We start from the raw sequence: 13,009 nt of genomic DNA, 5'->3' as shown, positions 1-13,009 counted from the left end.
TAGTCTTAGTGAATAGTCAATTGGACAAAGGTATAAAAAAATCAGAGATGTCTTAAGCATTAAAGGGATTAAAGTTATAGTATTCTCCATTAACTTGTCTAATATCTTTTTAAAAATTCACAAATAAGCTCTTCTTACACAATTTCTTTCAACAAACATATAATATAGTAACAAAATGAAATCTAATTTGTCCAGATTATCATTTATACTGCTACCAAAGAGTTCTAATGGTAATTTTGATGCCAAATTTGTTGCCTTGGCAGTCTTAATGAATGATGACCTAACAATGATTACTCATTCTCCGCTCATTTTCTAAAAAATTATAGTGGCATTTTATTCCTTCTGTCCTATGTTGCTACTATTAATCTTCAAGTTTCCAATAAATATAATTACAAATAAGCTAGCCAACTGAAGCTGATTATCCAAATGACTATAAGCAGAAATTAAGCAGAAAATGGAAGTAGGGGAAAAATGAAATGTTGTTGTGCCTCATGGCAATTTCACTGAATTTAAGTTAGTTTCATGCTTTTTGGAAGCCCAATGTTCATTATAAACTTGGGAGAGTCAGGATAAGCAGCTGCTATAATTGAGGTCATTCCAATGACAAAACCACAGGTCAGAATTCTAACTACAGAAGAGAGGGAGAGACGGAAAGGGGGAGAGGGGGAAAACAGGCAGAGAGAGAAAAGAGACAGAAGCTGTTCCTATGCATGAATCCTGTATCTAGGTATTTGACGACGCACCGCGATACCTGCTGAAAGGAATCTTCAAACAAAGTTTTTCTTGTCACTGTAATCTTGATGTGCTGTGGCATAGCCAGTTGCTGAAATACAAATGATTCAAGTAAAATACTAAAGCCATTCTCAAAAAATGAAGGCAACTTTACATTTAAGACTATACAAAGAAAAAAGTGATTGATGTATGAATTTAAATTTATTTTTCACATGTTTAGTCAAATATTTAAGAATTAAACATATCGTATATATGCAAGAAACATAAGCAAGTAAAACGTTAAAAGTTAAAGGATTTTTTCATAATAATATATTGCCTAATTTTGTGTTCTAAATGCCAATTCAAATAATTTATATTCCTAGCAATTACTTTTCTTCTGACTAATTGTCTTTAGAATCATAATAATCTAAGTTAATCATATGAATTTTAAAACATAAGAATCTAAGTGATAACCACTAAAGTAGTGGTCATCGTAGTAAAATGTTAACTGTTAAATTCATTTTGCTCCAAAGAATATTATAATCAATTGAAATAACTTAACACTGAATTTGACACAAAGAATAAATTATCTAAACTTATTCTTTTAAGTCAATCATTCTAGTTAAGGAATTTAGTTTAGACAGAATGTAACGTTAGAATATGGGCTTGTAAAGTAAACACAGTATCATCTTGATGACTTGTCACATTCTGAACACCTTTGGAAAGCTATTATAAAAATCAACTTATCAGTCAGTTTTCAACCAAAGGCCTGAACAAACATCCTTTATCTTTATTTATTAAGAAAGGGATTTAGACTCTTTTAAATGTGTTCATGTGTAAAGTCATGCATACAATTTCCAAGCCTTATTGGGACAGATTCTCTACCAGTAGATGAGGAAAAGAGTCTCCATAATTACACAAGGATATACTATGTAGATCTGTACAGGGTAGGAAGATGTCATTCCCTTCCCCAGGCAATGTCTACCCTTGAAAAAAAAAATCAGCTCACAATGATTTCTTACCTCTTTAATTTCTTTTGCAATTGTATGTTCTACAAAATTACCACATTGTGCAAAGTATGTAGTGTATCTGTAACTATTCTCTAATAAAAGTAAATACCATACATAATAATATATATAATACATAATATATATCATATATAATAATATAAATACCATATATAATAAAATACTAAAATGTTCTGAGTACTTAACCTAATAAAAATATTACCTATTCACACTAATTGTACTTTTTAGACAAGACAGTAATATGATAATATGTACAGTATTCAATTCAGGATTTTATTATGTAACTATAATACTATTGTTGACTATTATAGCATCTTGTCTTCTACTAATTGCATACTTTGTCTTGTAAACTCAATGATAAGTTGTGTGATGGGCCACATCTTCAATTTCTACTGCACCCAATAACAGTAAGCACAAACATTATTAGAATTCTGTAAATATCTACTGTTGATATAATACTGTAGGAAAGTTAAATTTACAATGAAAAGAGAATAGCACATTCACTTCTGCTACTAGATTTCTTAAGGTTCCTGACAATCATTGACATGGTGATCAGCACTCAAGCTTCTAAACAAATAATGGAAAATATGAAAAGAGCTGGTGAAAAAAAAAACCTAGTAGACCTAGTGATGATGATGATAAATGTTTCTGAAGGTCTTAGGCAGTGCCCCCCCCCCCCGGCCATTTATCCAGCCCCCACTGCACTTCCGGAAGGGGCTCCTCTTTCATTGGTGGTTGGTGAGAGGAGCATTGTATATGGTGGCACCACAAAGCACAGCGTCACTTGCATACAGTACTACTTCCGGTGACATGATCATTTGCATGGCGCCTTGTTCTGAGAGTAACTGAACGAGAACGAGGTGCATCACAAAGGATTATGTGGAAGCACAATGGAAGATGTCAGCATGGTGAGTGGCGATCTGGGGGAGGGGATTCTGCACTGTGGATACTGCTGCCGGGTATAGTGGTGGCGGTGATGGGCCTGTGCAAGGTGTGACAGGCTCATCATAGCTAGTGCTGCAGTCTCTGCTATCCCAGACAGTGGTATACAGATGTGTTCATAGTTTGTTTGTTTTTTATAGTCCAGCCCTCCAATGGTCTGAGGGACAGTGAACTGGTCCCCTGTGTAAAAAGTTTATGGACCCCTAAGACTCTTAAGATATGATGGAACCAATTTTCAAAAGGCTGGCCTGGTAATGTGAAAAAATGCTAATGTATCCATTTACTCAAATACTATTCCAGATATCATTTTGATTTTTAAGAAATAAGAAGGGGTTAACAAATTGGAATGGAAATCTCTTCCATAAGGTTAAAGATTCTACCAAATCCTTGTATTCCTGTCTTCCTATATAATTATTACTTAATTGCCTAACTATATAGGCAGATTAAAAACAGCTATAATTACAGAAACATTTTATGATACTGACCTGACACCAGAAACGGAAATAATGGACCTTTGCTTTAAAATCTCTAACATAGGCTATTTGGGGTCCATTGTCTCTGAAAACAGAAGAAAAAAAAAAGGAATTCAGAACAAATTATTCCTGTCATTAATATACCTTTTTATTTTGAAATAGAACAAAATTTACTATTTAGTAGTTGCAAAAATATATAATTTAATGGCTAACTACATGAGCTAGTGTTCAAACTAGACATGTAACCCTAAGATAACCACAAATATCCCACCTCTAACCTATCTTTCTAATAAAAGTGTTTCTGATTCGATTCCAAAAGCTGAGTTATATCCTAAAACACGAATACTTTTGGGAAAGCAATAGAGAGAAAATGAGAAAAAAATGAAAATAGTCTGGGAATAAAAGAATAGAAATCAGAGAACTTGGATTTCATTTGTTGAGTAGTAAGATGAAAATGATTTCTTTAGAATAACATGCAATACTTTGTTCGGCAGACAGTGGCTAGAGGTAAAGACTTTAGGATGTGGTGTTTAGAAAAAGTAGATATAAATACTAAATACTTGGTAGTAAGAAAAAGGCTAGGATGTAGAAATAAAACTTCTATCCCTGGGCATCAGGAATTGTAAAACAAAAACAATTAAAGAAAACTATTTTTAACTCCAACATTGGCTATTCAAAGAACTTAATGTTAATTGGTAATTTTTAGAATGCTTACAGAGCAGATTTTCCAGTTCTAGGATCTATATATGTTGTTGTTCTCCTATTGTGATCCACAAAATATGGAATCCCATCCACTGTAAATCTCATTTCCCAGCCTTCTGGTAAAGGCTTCTCATTTAATTGGCTGAAAAAGATGAAAATACAAAACCAGTTAAACAACACTAATGCTGGATAGCTGCCAAGTGCAAAGAATAGAAACAAAAACAAATGCAAGGAAACCCCTTCTAGAATGCTGACTGTACATTGTAGCATGTCTGTGACTGCCTTCTTTTTAAGATCTTGTAATACCAATAAACAAGTTTACCTAATGAATTTGAGCATTTCGACTTTTACAAGTCCACTATAATGAATAGAGAATTACTTAAGGCTGCCTAGTGGTATTTATGGTTTTGTCTTTAAAAAGATTATTTTTGCTAATGCTGTCACTGTGTAAACCTCAAAATTTCTTAGACTTATAAATGTTGGAAATTTCACCATTGGGAAATTTCATACTTGGAAAATTTCTTACTGATAGTCTATTGGAATGTGAACCCCACTGGCATGGGAGGTTCCTCCTCCTCCCTTCTTAAGATTACTTTAGGACAGAAACCTTTTGCTGAACAATGGAAAGGGCTTTGACCTATGCTTAAGCACAGAACAGGAATTTCTTTGAGTCATGATTGATTTTAGAATTGATACAATAGAGATACTTGGAATGACAGAACCAGGTCTTGGAAAATACAATTTCCACCCCACTCAGTCCTAACAGGATTTAGGAAGGGCTGCAGCATAGATCAAAATTTAATTATTTGAGAATATGACCTTCAATAGACATGTGCAAAGCCACAGACCTCTGGGCGGTCGTGGGTTAAGCTAGAGCCACCATTGGCACAGGGAAAATGATGGACAGTGATTGGTAGATGTGAGAACTGAGGGGAGGGAACTTGGATGGTTTCCTTAAAGATAGAGGGGTCTGAGGACTGGGGGGTTGGTTGGAGAGGTTTTGGGCTCTGAGAGGTTGTGCTGGCTCTGAAGGAAGCTGCTCTGAAGGAAGCTGGAGGTGGAGACCCCTGAGACTGTTTCTCCATTTTGGTCACGTGAATAATAGGGACTGATCTTCTTTCTTTGCCCCAGCTATCTAAGGGCTTGGGCCTTTTGGCCCAGCCTAACAGAAGGGGTATTTAAGCCCTATTCCCTTCTCTCCCCTTTCTTTCTCCCTCTCTCTCTCTATCTCTAATACCTTTCTTCCTCCTATTTGTAATTAAACTCTATAAAAGGTTGACGGCTGACTTGAGTTTTTATTTAGGAATTACATAGCTGAATTCCTTGGCGACCTTAAATTAATATATATCAGTCTTTTAAAGTGATTTCCTTGTCACAACTGTTGCAGGTATGATTTTTTTATAAGGGCTAATACAATTTTCTCTGATGAACTTCATTACACCTTATTCTTTTTTTCTTAGAAGCATAGATGAGTGTTTTATTTTGCCTGTATATATATTGTATACATAATATATATAGATTACTCATACATGAAAAATAATTTCAAGTGCTGTATCAATCAACAAGCATTTATTATGCACCTACTCTGTACAAAGCACTGTGCTAACTACTGGGAATACAAAGAAAAGTAAAAGACAGTTCCTGCTCTTAAAGAGTTCACAGGATGGACAAAGAAACATATAGGACAAACTGGAGAAAATCAAGAGAGGGAACTCACTAGCATTAAAATGAGGCTGAAAAAGGTTTCTTGCATAAGGTAAGATTTTAGCTGGCAAAATAAAGAAAGACTGACCCTAGACCAATGATGGTGAACCTTTTAGAGACCGAATGCCCAAACTGCAACCCTCATGCCACATGTGAACTCCCTGACTTACTCCAGACAGGGGAGGGAGGAAGCTCTGTTTGGCAGATTATGTGAGAAATGTCCTCAGGCACACATGGAAAGGGGGGAAGAGAGCAGCCCCCTCTAGAATGTGTGCCATAGGTTCACCAACATGGCCCCGACAAGGGTTCTTAAGTGCTATAAACTTTTCTTAGCATTCTGATAAGTGTATTTTATTATAATTAATTTCTTTTGTAATCTATGGAGTTCATTTTATACATTTAAAAACTTTATTATGGGAAGGGGTCCACAGGCTTCACCAGATTGCCAAAGGTTCCACAATGCAAAAAATAAAAAATTAAGAATTTCTTTAACTAGACTCTAAAATTCTCTGAGCAAGAGGGTTATTTAAAATATCTCTTTGTATCCTAAGCAGGTTATATAATAAGAAGCATCACCCTTCCCTTCTCCTCATATGACCTTTCTCTATTATCTCCTCCTTAACTCCAGTTCCTGGTGATGAGATGATGAGGCTCATCTCTTGGCCATGGGGCCAACCCTTCCCTTTCCATTAACCCCTGGATCCCATTCCTTTCTGTCTTATCTAGCAAATAGCCCCCATTATCATCCCCCTTCTTCCTTCAATTTTTAATTTACCTACTGGATCTTTCCCTACTGACCACAAATATGTTTGAGTCTCTGGTAATATTGCCAAGTCAGTCAAAAGCTTTTTTTCTCAGTTCCAACCATTCTTGACTTCTCTGCAGCATTTGACACCACTGACCATTTTCCTCTCCTATATCCTATAGGTTTTCATGACTTGGATTCTCCTGAATCATTCTAATTAGATGTTCATTGATCCACAACCACTAACTGAGGATGTTTCCCCAAGGATTTGTCCTGGGTTTTCTTCTTTACTCTCTCTATACTAACTCACTTGGTGATCTCTTCAGCAACCTTGGGTACTATTATCATCTCCATGTACTTTCCTTAGTCTGTGCTGAAAGGATTTGACTGAAAGTTGACCTGTTATATCATTAGAATATCAGTTACACTGTGGTTTCCTCCCCCTGAGGGGGCAAAAAGAGTGAATCATGGGTAAAGTCAGAAAGACCAAAGGAGACCATGGCTAAAATGACAGCAGTTCCTTGGAAATGAGAGGGCAACATCTGTGCAAACAAACTACTCCTTCCTTAGCATTCCTGAAAACCCCTTATCTACCTCTTTTTACCATACCTCCTTACCTTACTTGCTGCTTCTTTTACGAGCTATTCTTTTGCTATATTATCTTTTAATAAAGCTTGTTCCTGCCAACTTGAAATCTAGAAGCCCCCAAACTTGTAGCCGAGTAAGATCTGATGAACCCCAAGTTTCAGGACTAACTCATAAGTTGGAGACCCCAAAGCTTGTACTTGTTCCCTATTCCCCTGAGAATCCACCTTGAAGGGAATCTTAGGCTAGCAGTTTCAGACTGAATAATGGACCCTAAGGTAAATGACAATTCCAGTTAGATAGGGCTAAGCAAATGCTGAGTACTCTTTGTCTTAGGTAGTCTTCCCCATTTTATCAGAGACCCTTTTCCAAGAAGATCCACACCAGGGCAGGCACCATCCTTTTAGTATCCATAGTAAAAGTAGCCCCTTCCCTTAGACCCTAGCCTCTAGCTATGATTACTTTCCCAAGCTAGACTGTATCCAGTCAGTATAGTTTGAACACTCCCATTTCCTTGTAGATATGGTAATGTCAATGATCTTTCCCTGCCCCAGGATCTCCCCAAATGGTTCCTCAAATTCTTTTGTTCCTTGGAGTTGTTAATCTAGTGTGGTTGGCTCTCCCAGGGGTCAGTGACCAGAGCATCCAGAGTTCAATCCTTGGACTTTGTGTGGACCTGTGGGGTGCAGCTCTATGTGGAGGCCTAACTCAGCACTGTTCCCCTTTCCTTGATTAAAGAGTGTTTTTTTCTGACTATTTAATAGTTCTGCATTTTTTCCCAATTAACAACAGACATGTCTGAATCCCTCTTTCTTTTTCTCTTCTGTAAAATAAAGGGCTTATTAACTAGATTACCTATAAAGTCCTCGTAGCTTGAAACAGAGGCTCATTAAACATTCTGAATGCAAAATGAAGAGGGCTTTGTAAATGCTTCTGTCAAATCAGGCTGCTCAGTCAATGTGGCCTGTTATATTTATCTTGGCAAATGCTGACTAGAACATGGACATAGTCACCTTGTCTCAAAGAAAAGGTTAATAAAGTATTCATCAAGATGGAATTTTACTTTTAATTCCACAACTCCTTAAAAGCAGCCAAAGATGAACAAAAAACATTATTAAGTGCCTTTTGGAGGACATCTATACCAATGATTTTAATATTGTTAGGCACTTAATGCTTATTGAATTCAATTTAATTGCACAAAATCATTGCAATCTCTGTGTAGTTCCCAGTAACAACTTCTACCAATGTATATTAGCATCTTCTCTGCAACTTAAGGCCTTGGAAATCTGTAAGGGGAGCTGAGAAGTTAAGTGACCGTGTTTTACTATAGAAAGGTATTTTGATAAATTCAAAAACTTAAATATAACAAAATTTCATCCAAATTATTCCAAACTCTGAAATTCCCTTCTTTTTTTTCAAACCCTTACCTTCCGTCTTAGAATCAGTACTGGGTATTAGTTCTAAGGCACAAGAGTGGTAAGGGCTAGGCAATAGTCAAGTGACTTGCCCAGGGTCACACAGCTAGGAAGTGTCTTAGGCCATATTTGAACCCAGGACCTCCCATCTCTGGGTTTGGCTCTCAATCCACTGAGATACCCAGCTGCCCCCTGAAATTCCCTTCTTGAGTCCTTCAGCTGCTCTTTTGCCTCTTTCATTATACTCTTCTTTGATGGTATGGTGTAGTTCCAGCCAGAATTTGAGTCCTTCCATGCTTTTCTTTTTCTAGTCTGTCTATCACAACTGTTCTAACCTAACTTTCCTGCCTTCATGGAACCAACCCCTTTTGAATTCTTCATCAGCTAGTCGACCTTGAGATGCTGAATAGCACTGGAAGAAATCACACAACTAAAATCAATTTTCTCAATCCAGCCCTTCTAGTTTCATGACACCCCTGCTATTTATCACTGCTTTATGCTCCACAGTAGCTATTCCAAATACTCTCTTAAGTCAGCAATGTCATCATAGTAACACTGTTCATAGCAAATGATCTTGTTTCCTACTTCACTGAGGAAATAAAGTCCATTCATGATTGGCACTAGCTCATCTCTTTTTCACACTAATCTCTTTTCTTCTAGCCTCTTGTACTTTACTCCTGTTTCTCAGACTATATTTGCCCTTCTCCTTATTAAGTTAATATTAAGGCCTTTCCTTGGGCCCTTCACCTCAACCTTCTCTTATACCCTTTTCCAGGAGCTTCTTTGCAATGTTTCTTTTTCTCCTCACTGTAGTAAGAAAAGGAAGACTGCAAAATGATTCTGCAAAATGAACTGCATTTGATTGACAGGGACATATGACAGAATCACATGGGAGCTTGGGTCAAGATTCTAAGGTCCTAACTGAAGGGAAAAAAAACAACAAATCAGACTTCTGGGGGAATTTTGGAGGTAGCTGTGGTTTCCATCTTTTTACAAGGTTTCTGGCCCTTTTGTGAGATACCAGCTTGAGAGGAGAAAAACTGCTTTTACTGGCTGCTGGCAGCTGGACAGAAGACCAAAGAAGAACCATCCCTTCTCTGCTGGACCTAGTTTGGACATTATCTCTGGGATCTTGGTTCATTTACTGGACTCTGTTTTATGAGGCTCTGTTTGGGAAAATTAACTTATTTAGCCTAGATAAGTTAGCCATTAGGATATTATTTAAGGGAATTTAGGTTTGGGGATAAGATTAAGAACTTAACTTCTCCCTTGTTACCTTCCCTTCCTCTCCCATTTCCATCAATAAACTTAAAATATTTAGATGTTTCCCTCTTGTCTCTTTCCCTTAAACAATCCCATAATAACATCACTGGGCTTGGTGTGATCAGTGACAAAACAACTAGAAACATCTCTGGCCTAATGCTAGTTCTAGCCAAAGTTCCCTAGCACTCCTATGTCCACTGCTTCCTCTTGTTCCATGGTGGGCAGAAAAACAAAGAAGTTTGTAAATCTATCCAGCTCTCAATCACTGGCTCCTTTCCTGCCATCCCCAAATCTCCTCATGCCCAGAGGGACCAAAGGTATGGGACCCTGGGAATGGAAATTGCTAGGGAACCCTATAGCAGTTGAAAACTGGCAGGATGAAGGTTTGGGGGCTGGGAATTTCTGGAGAGAGTCATGGAAAAGGATTTTAGCAATCAAGTGCTATCCTTTTATTGTACAAGTAGAGAAAATAAGATCAAGTTAATGGCAAAGCTTGCTTTGAGGTACTTAATAAATGCTTATTCCTTCCTTGTCCCCCCCTTATGATGCATACCTTAGTGGTTCTTCAAAATTCTGATAAAGAATTCAAAACCTTATTCAATTGAGGCAAACAAATAAAAAATACATCAATAATTGAAAGTTCTTACCCCTGACTTCTAGGATCTTCCCACTGTGTAATACGTGTGTTGTGATTGACGAAATACACTCTGCCATTACTATCTGTTCTCTTTTCTAAAAGAAAACAAAATTGAAATTACTTTAAAACAGCCTAATATTTCTCACTAAAATAATACACAAAAAAGGCTTTTATTTATTTAGTCAACTAAATTAGTTTATCAATTTACAACATTGGAATTAAATTCATATTTGATTATTATGTTCAACTTCTAAAACTTACTTCAGTAAAAAATGTTATTTCTATTCACCTAAATTTATAAAATTAAGAAATTTAATATATCATCTTGTAGAAAAGAAAGCAGAAAGCTTCTTAGAAAGCATGTAAATCTTCCTGGAATATTTCTTTTAATTCTATAGAAAAACTCTCAAAGTATTTATATAATTATTTTTCATTATTATAAGTAGAATATATGAATTTTAATTTGAAGCTGAGGGACCAAAAATTATCATTGCAATTACTATATGCATACCTAAAAAATAAATCCAAAAGAATATTATGAGCAGTACAGCAAATTTCTTTGGGGAATTAATAACTTATTTTTTGCTGAAAGTTGTTAGAGGACTAAATACACTTGGGATACACTAGCATATGGGATCAGCTAGTTTATATACTGTTTATTATCTAAGGATTGACTCAGCTAAGCTCATGGAAGTTCATCATCAACAGTAACTATCAGATAATTATTTTTTTTACCACAGCAAATCATGAAACCAACCACAATGTAGTCCCTTCTGATCAACAGGTATGGGTTTCTATGTCAAAATGGGCAGCTAGATGGCTCAGGAGATAAAGAACCAGGTCTGAAGACCAGAGGTCTTGGATTAAAATCTGATCTTAAGAGACTTCTTAGCTGTGTAACTCCTTGGCAAGTCACTTAACTCCAACTGCTTAGCCCTTACCACTCTTTTGCCTTGGCCCCTAAGCTAATATCAATTCTAAGACAGAAGGTAAGGGTTAAAAAAATTCTATATCAATAGTCAAAATTTACACTTAGAAATCCTTTAAATTAACTATAAATTAGTACAATACAACTCTTTATACATTTACTGTTGGAAAGAATTTATGATAAGACAGCAAGCATTTATTAAGCACCTACCATGTGCAGTACTAAATGCTCAGGATACAAAAAAAGGCTTAAAAAAAGTCCCTGTTCTCAAAGAGCTCATATTCTAATGAGGAATACAATAAGCAAACAACTAAATTCAAATAAAGATATAGTCAGGATAAACTAGAGATAATCTCAAAAGAAAGGAAAGAAGATAAAGAAGAATTAGGAAGAGTTAGGAAGAGCTGTTCATATAAGCTAGGACTTCTTTAACCTTGAAGAAATCTAAAGAAACCATGAGAAGGAGAGATTAAGGACATGAAGGACAGTCAGTAAAAATGCTCTGAGCCAGGAGATGGGAGGGTCATTTGGAGGAACAGCAAAGTGGTCAGTCATTAGATTGCAGAATATGGGAGAGGTATGGAAGGGAATAAAGTTTAAGATTGGAAATGTCAGAATTGTTCATGTTTTGAAAGGCTCTGAATTCCAAACAGGGGATTTAAAAATTTTCAACTTGGAGACAATAGAAACCACTGGAATTTACAGCATAGTGGGGGATAGGAGGTGACAGCGTCAGGGGAGAGGCTTGAGAAAGGGATGTCAATCAAAAGACTATTGTGCTAATCCAGACATGAAGATTTCTCCTAGGGAGGTGGCAGCATCAGAAGAAAGGGGACATTTATGAGAGATGTTATAAAGTCTTGTTATACAAAAGACTTGGCTACTGACTGAAATATAAAGAAGTCAAATGTGATACCTAAACTTCAAGCCTGGGAGATTGTAAGGATAGTGTTTCCCTTTACAGTTTCTTTAATATAGGAGTTTTTAATCTAAAGGGTTTGTGAATAGGTTTCAGGGGGATGACCATAAACTTGGATGGGGAGGGGGAATCACATCTCTCTAATATAATTTTGTTCCTTTGAAATTCTATTTCAATTTATTGTGTCTATTTTATTTAATGTATTTCTGAGAAGGGGACCTTGGGCTTCACCAGACTGCCAAAGAGATTGATGATACACAAAAGGTTAAGAATGCTCGCTTTAAAAAAAGGTAGTCTCTATTACAGAGAAGTATCTGAGATGGCTACTATGGAAACAAGTGAGTATAAATTTTAGTTTTCATAGCAACTAGGAGAAAAGTAGGAGAATCAGAAAAAAAATTAAAAAAAAAAAGAGGGAAGGGAGACAACAAGAATCACATAACCATGGAAAAAGAATCAAATAAAAAACAGGTAAAATTTTAGCTGGTGGGAAAAAGGATAATTAGAAAAAAATCACATTCTTATATTTGAGAGAGAATCACACTATGTAATAGTTTCTTCTTCCTACTTTATTCATAAGGCAAAAGACAAAAACAAGTCCAAGGGAATACTGCAGGGGCCTTCTAATAGACCACAAATACTAGGAAGGTGATCATCTAAGACCATCCCTCTAATATACTTTATACTAGATTAATCAGAAAGAATAAAAGATCTGTGGATATGATGCAAAGTAGACTGTAATTACATTTAACATGGTGTGATATCTACATATTATAGAACACCAAGAGAGGAAACTATAAATTCATACCTCAGTCTCATTCCACATTACCAGTATACCTTCACTAAGTATAAAGGAAGATAAGACTTCCCTAAACTACTTGATAATTTTCTCAACTTTTTAAATTTTAGCATATAATTTAATTTACATTAATGTGCCAAAAAAAAAATCCTTACTTT

General features: G+C 36.1%; 1 protein-coding gene across 9 annotated transcripts in view; it reads right to left on the bottom strand.

Annotated features, from left to right (window-relative positions):
• ITCH (itchy E3 ubiquitin protein ligase) overlaps positions 1-13,009 on the bottom strand; it is a 183,829-nt gene that overhangs the window by 22,758 nt on the left and 148,062 nt on the right. For all 9 annotated transcript variants that reach the window (XR_008915212.1, XM_007474219.3, XM_056811772.1 and 6 more), the window contains 4 exons: positions 10,216-10,300; positions 3,870-3,998; positions 3,167-3,239; positions 752-823 (listed from right to left, as the gene is read on the bottom strand). Coding sequence is in view for 8 of the 9 variants with exons in the window: in XM_007474219.3 (XP_007474281.1) it covers positions 752-823; positions 3,167-3,239; positions 3,870-3,998; positions 10,216-10,300 (359 nt within the window). In the remaining variant the exon portion in view is untranslated. The remainder of the gene's footprint in view (positions 1-751; positions 824-3,166; positions 3,240-3,869; positions 3,999-10,215; positions 10,301-13,009) is intronic.

The sequence above is a fragment of the Monodelphis domestica genome, chromosome 1 (assembly GCF_027887165.1).
Source record: "Monodelphis domestica isolate mMonDom1 chromosome 1, mMonDom1.pri, whole genome shotgun sequence".
Classification (NCBI taxonomy): domain Eukaryota; kingdom Metazoa; phylum Chordata; class Mammalia; order Didelphimorphia; family Didelphidae; genus Monodelphis; species Monodelphis domestica.
The sequence above is the reverse complement of the archived record's forward strand: the minus strand, read 5'-3'. Positions and strand labels throughout refer to the sequence as shown.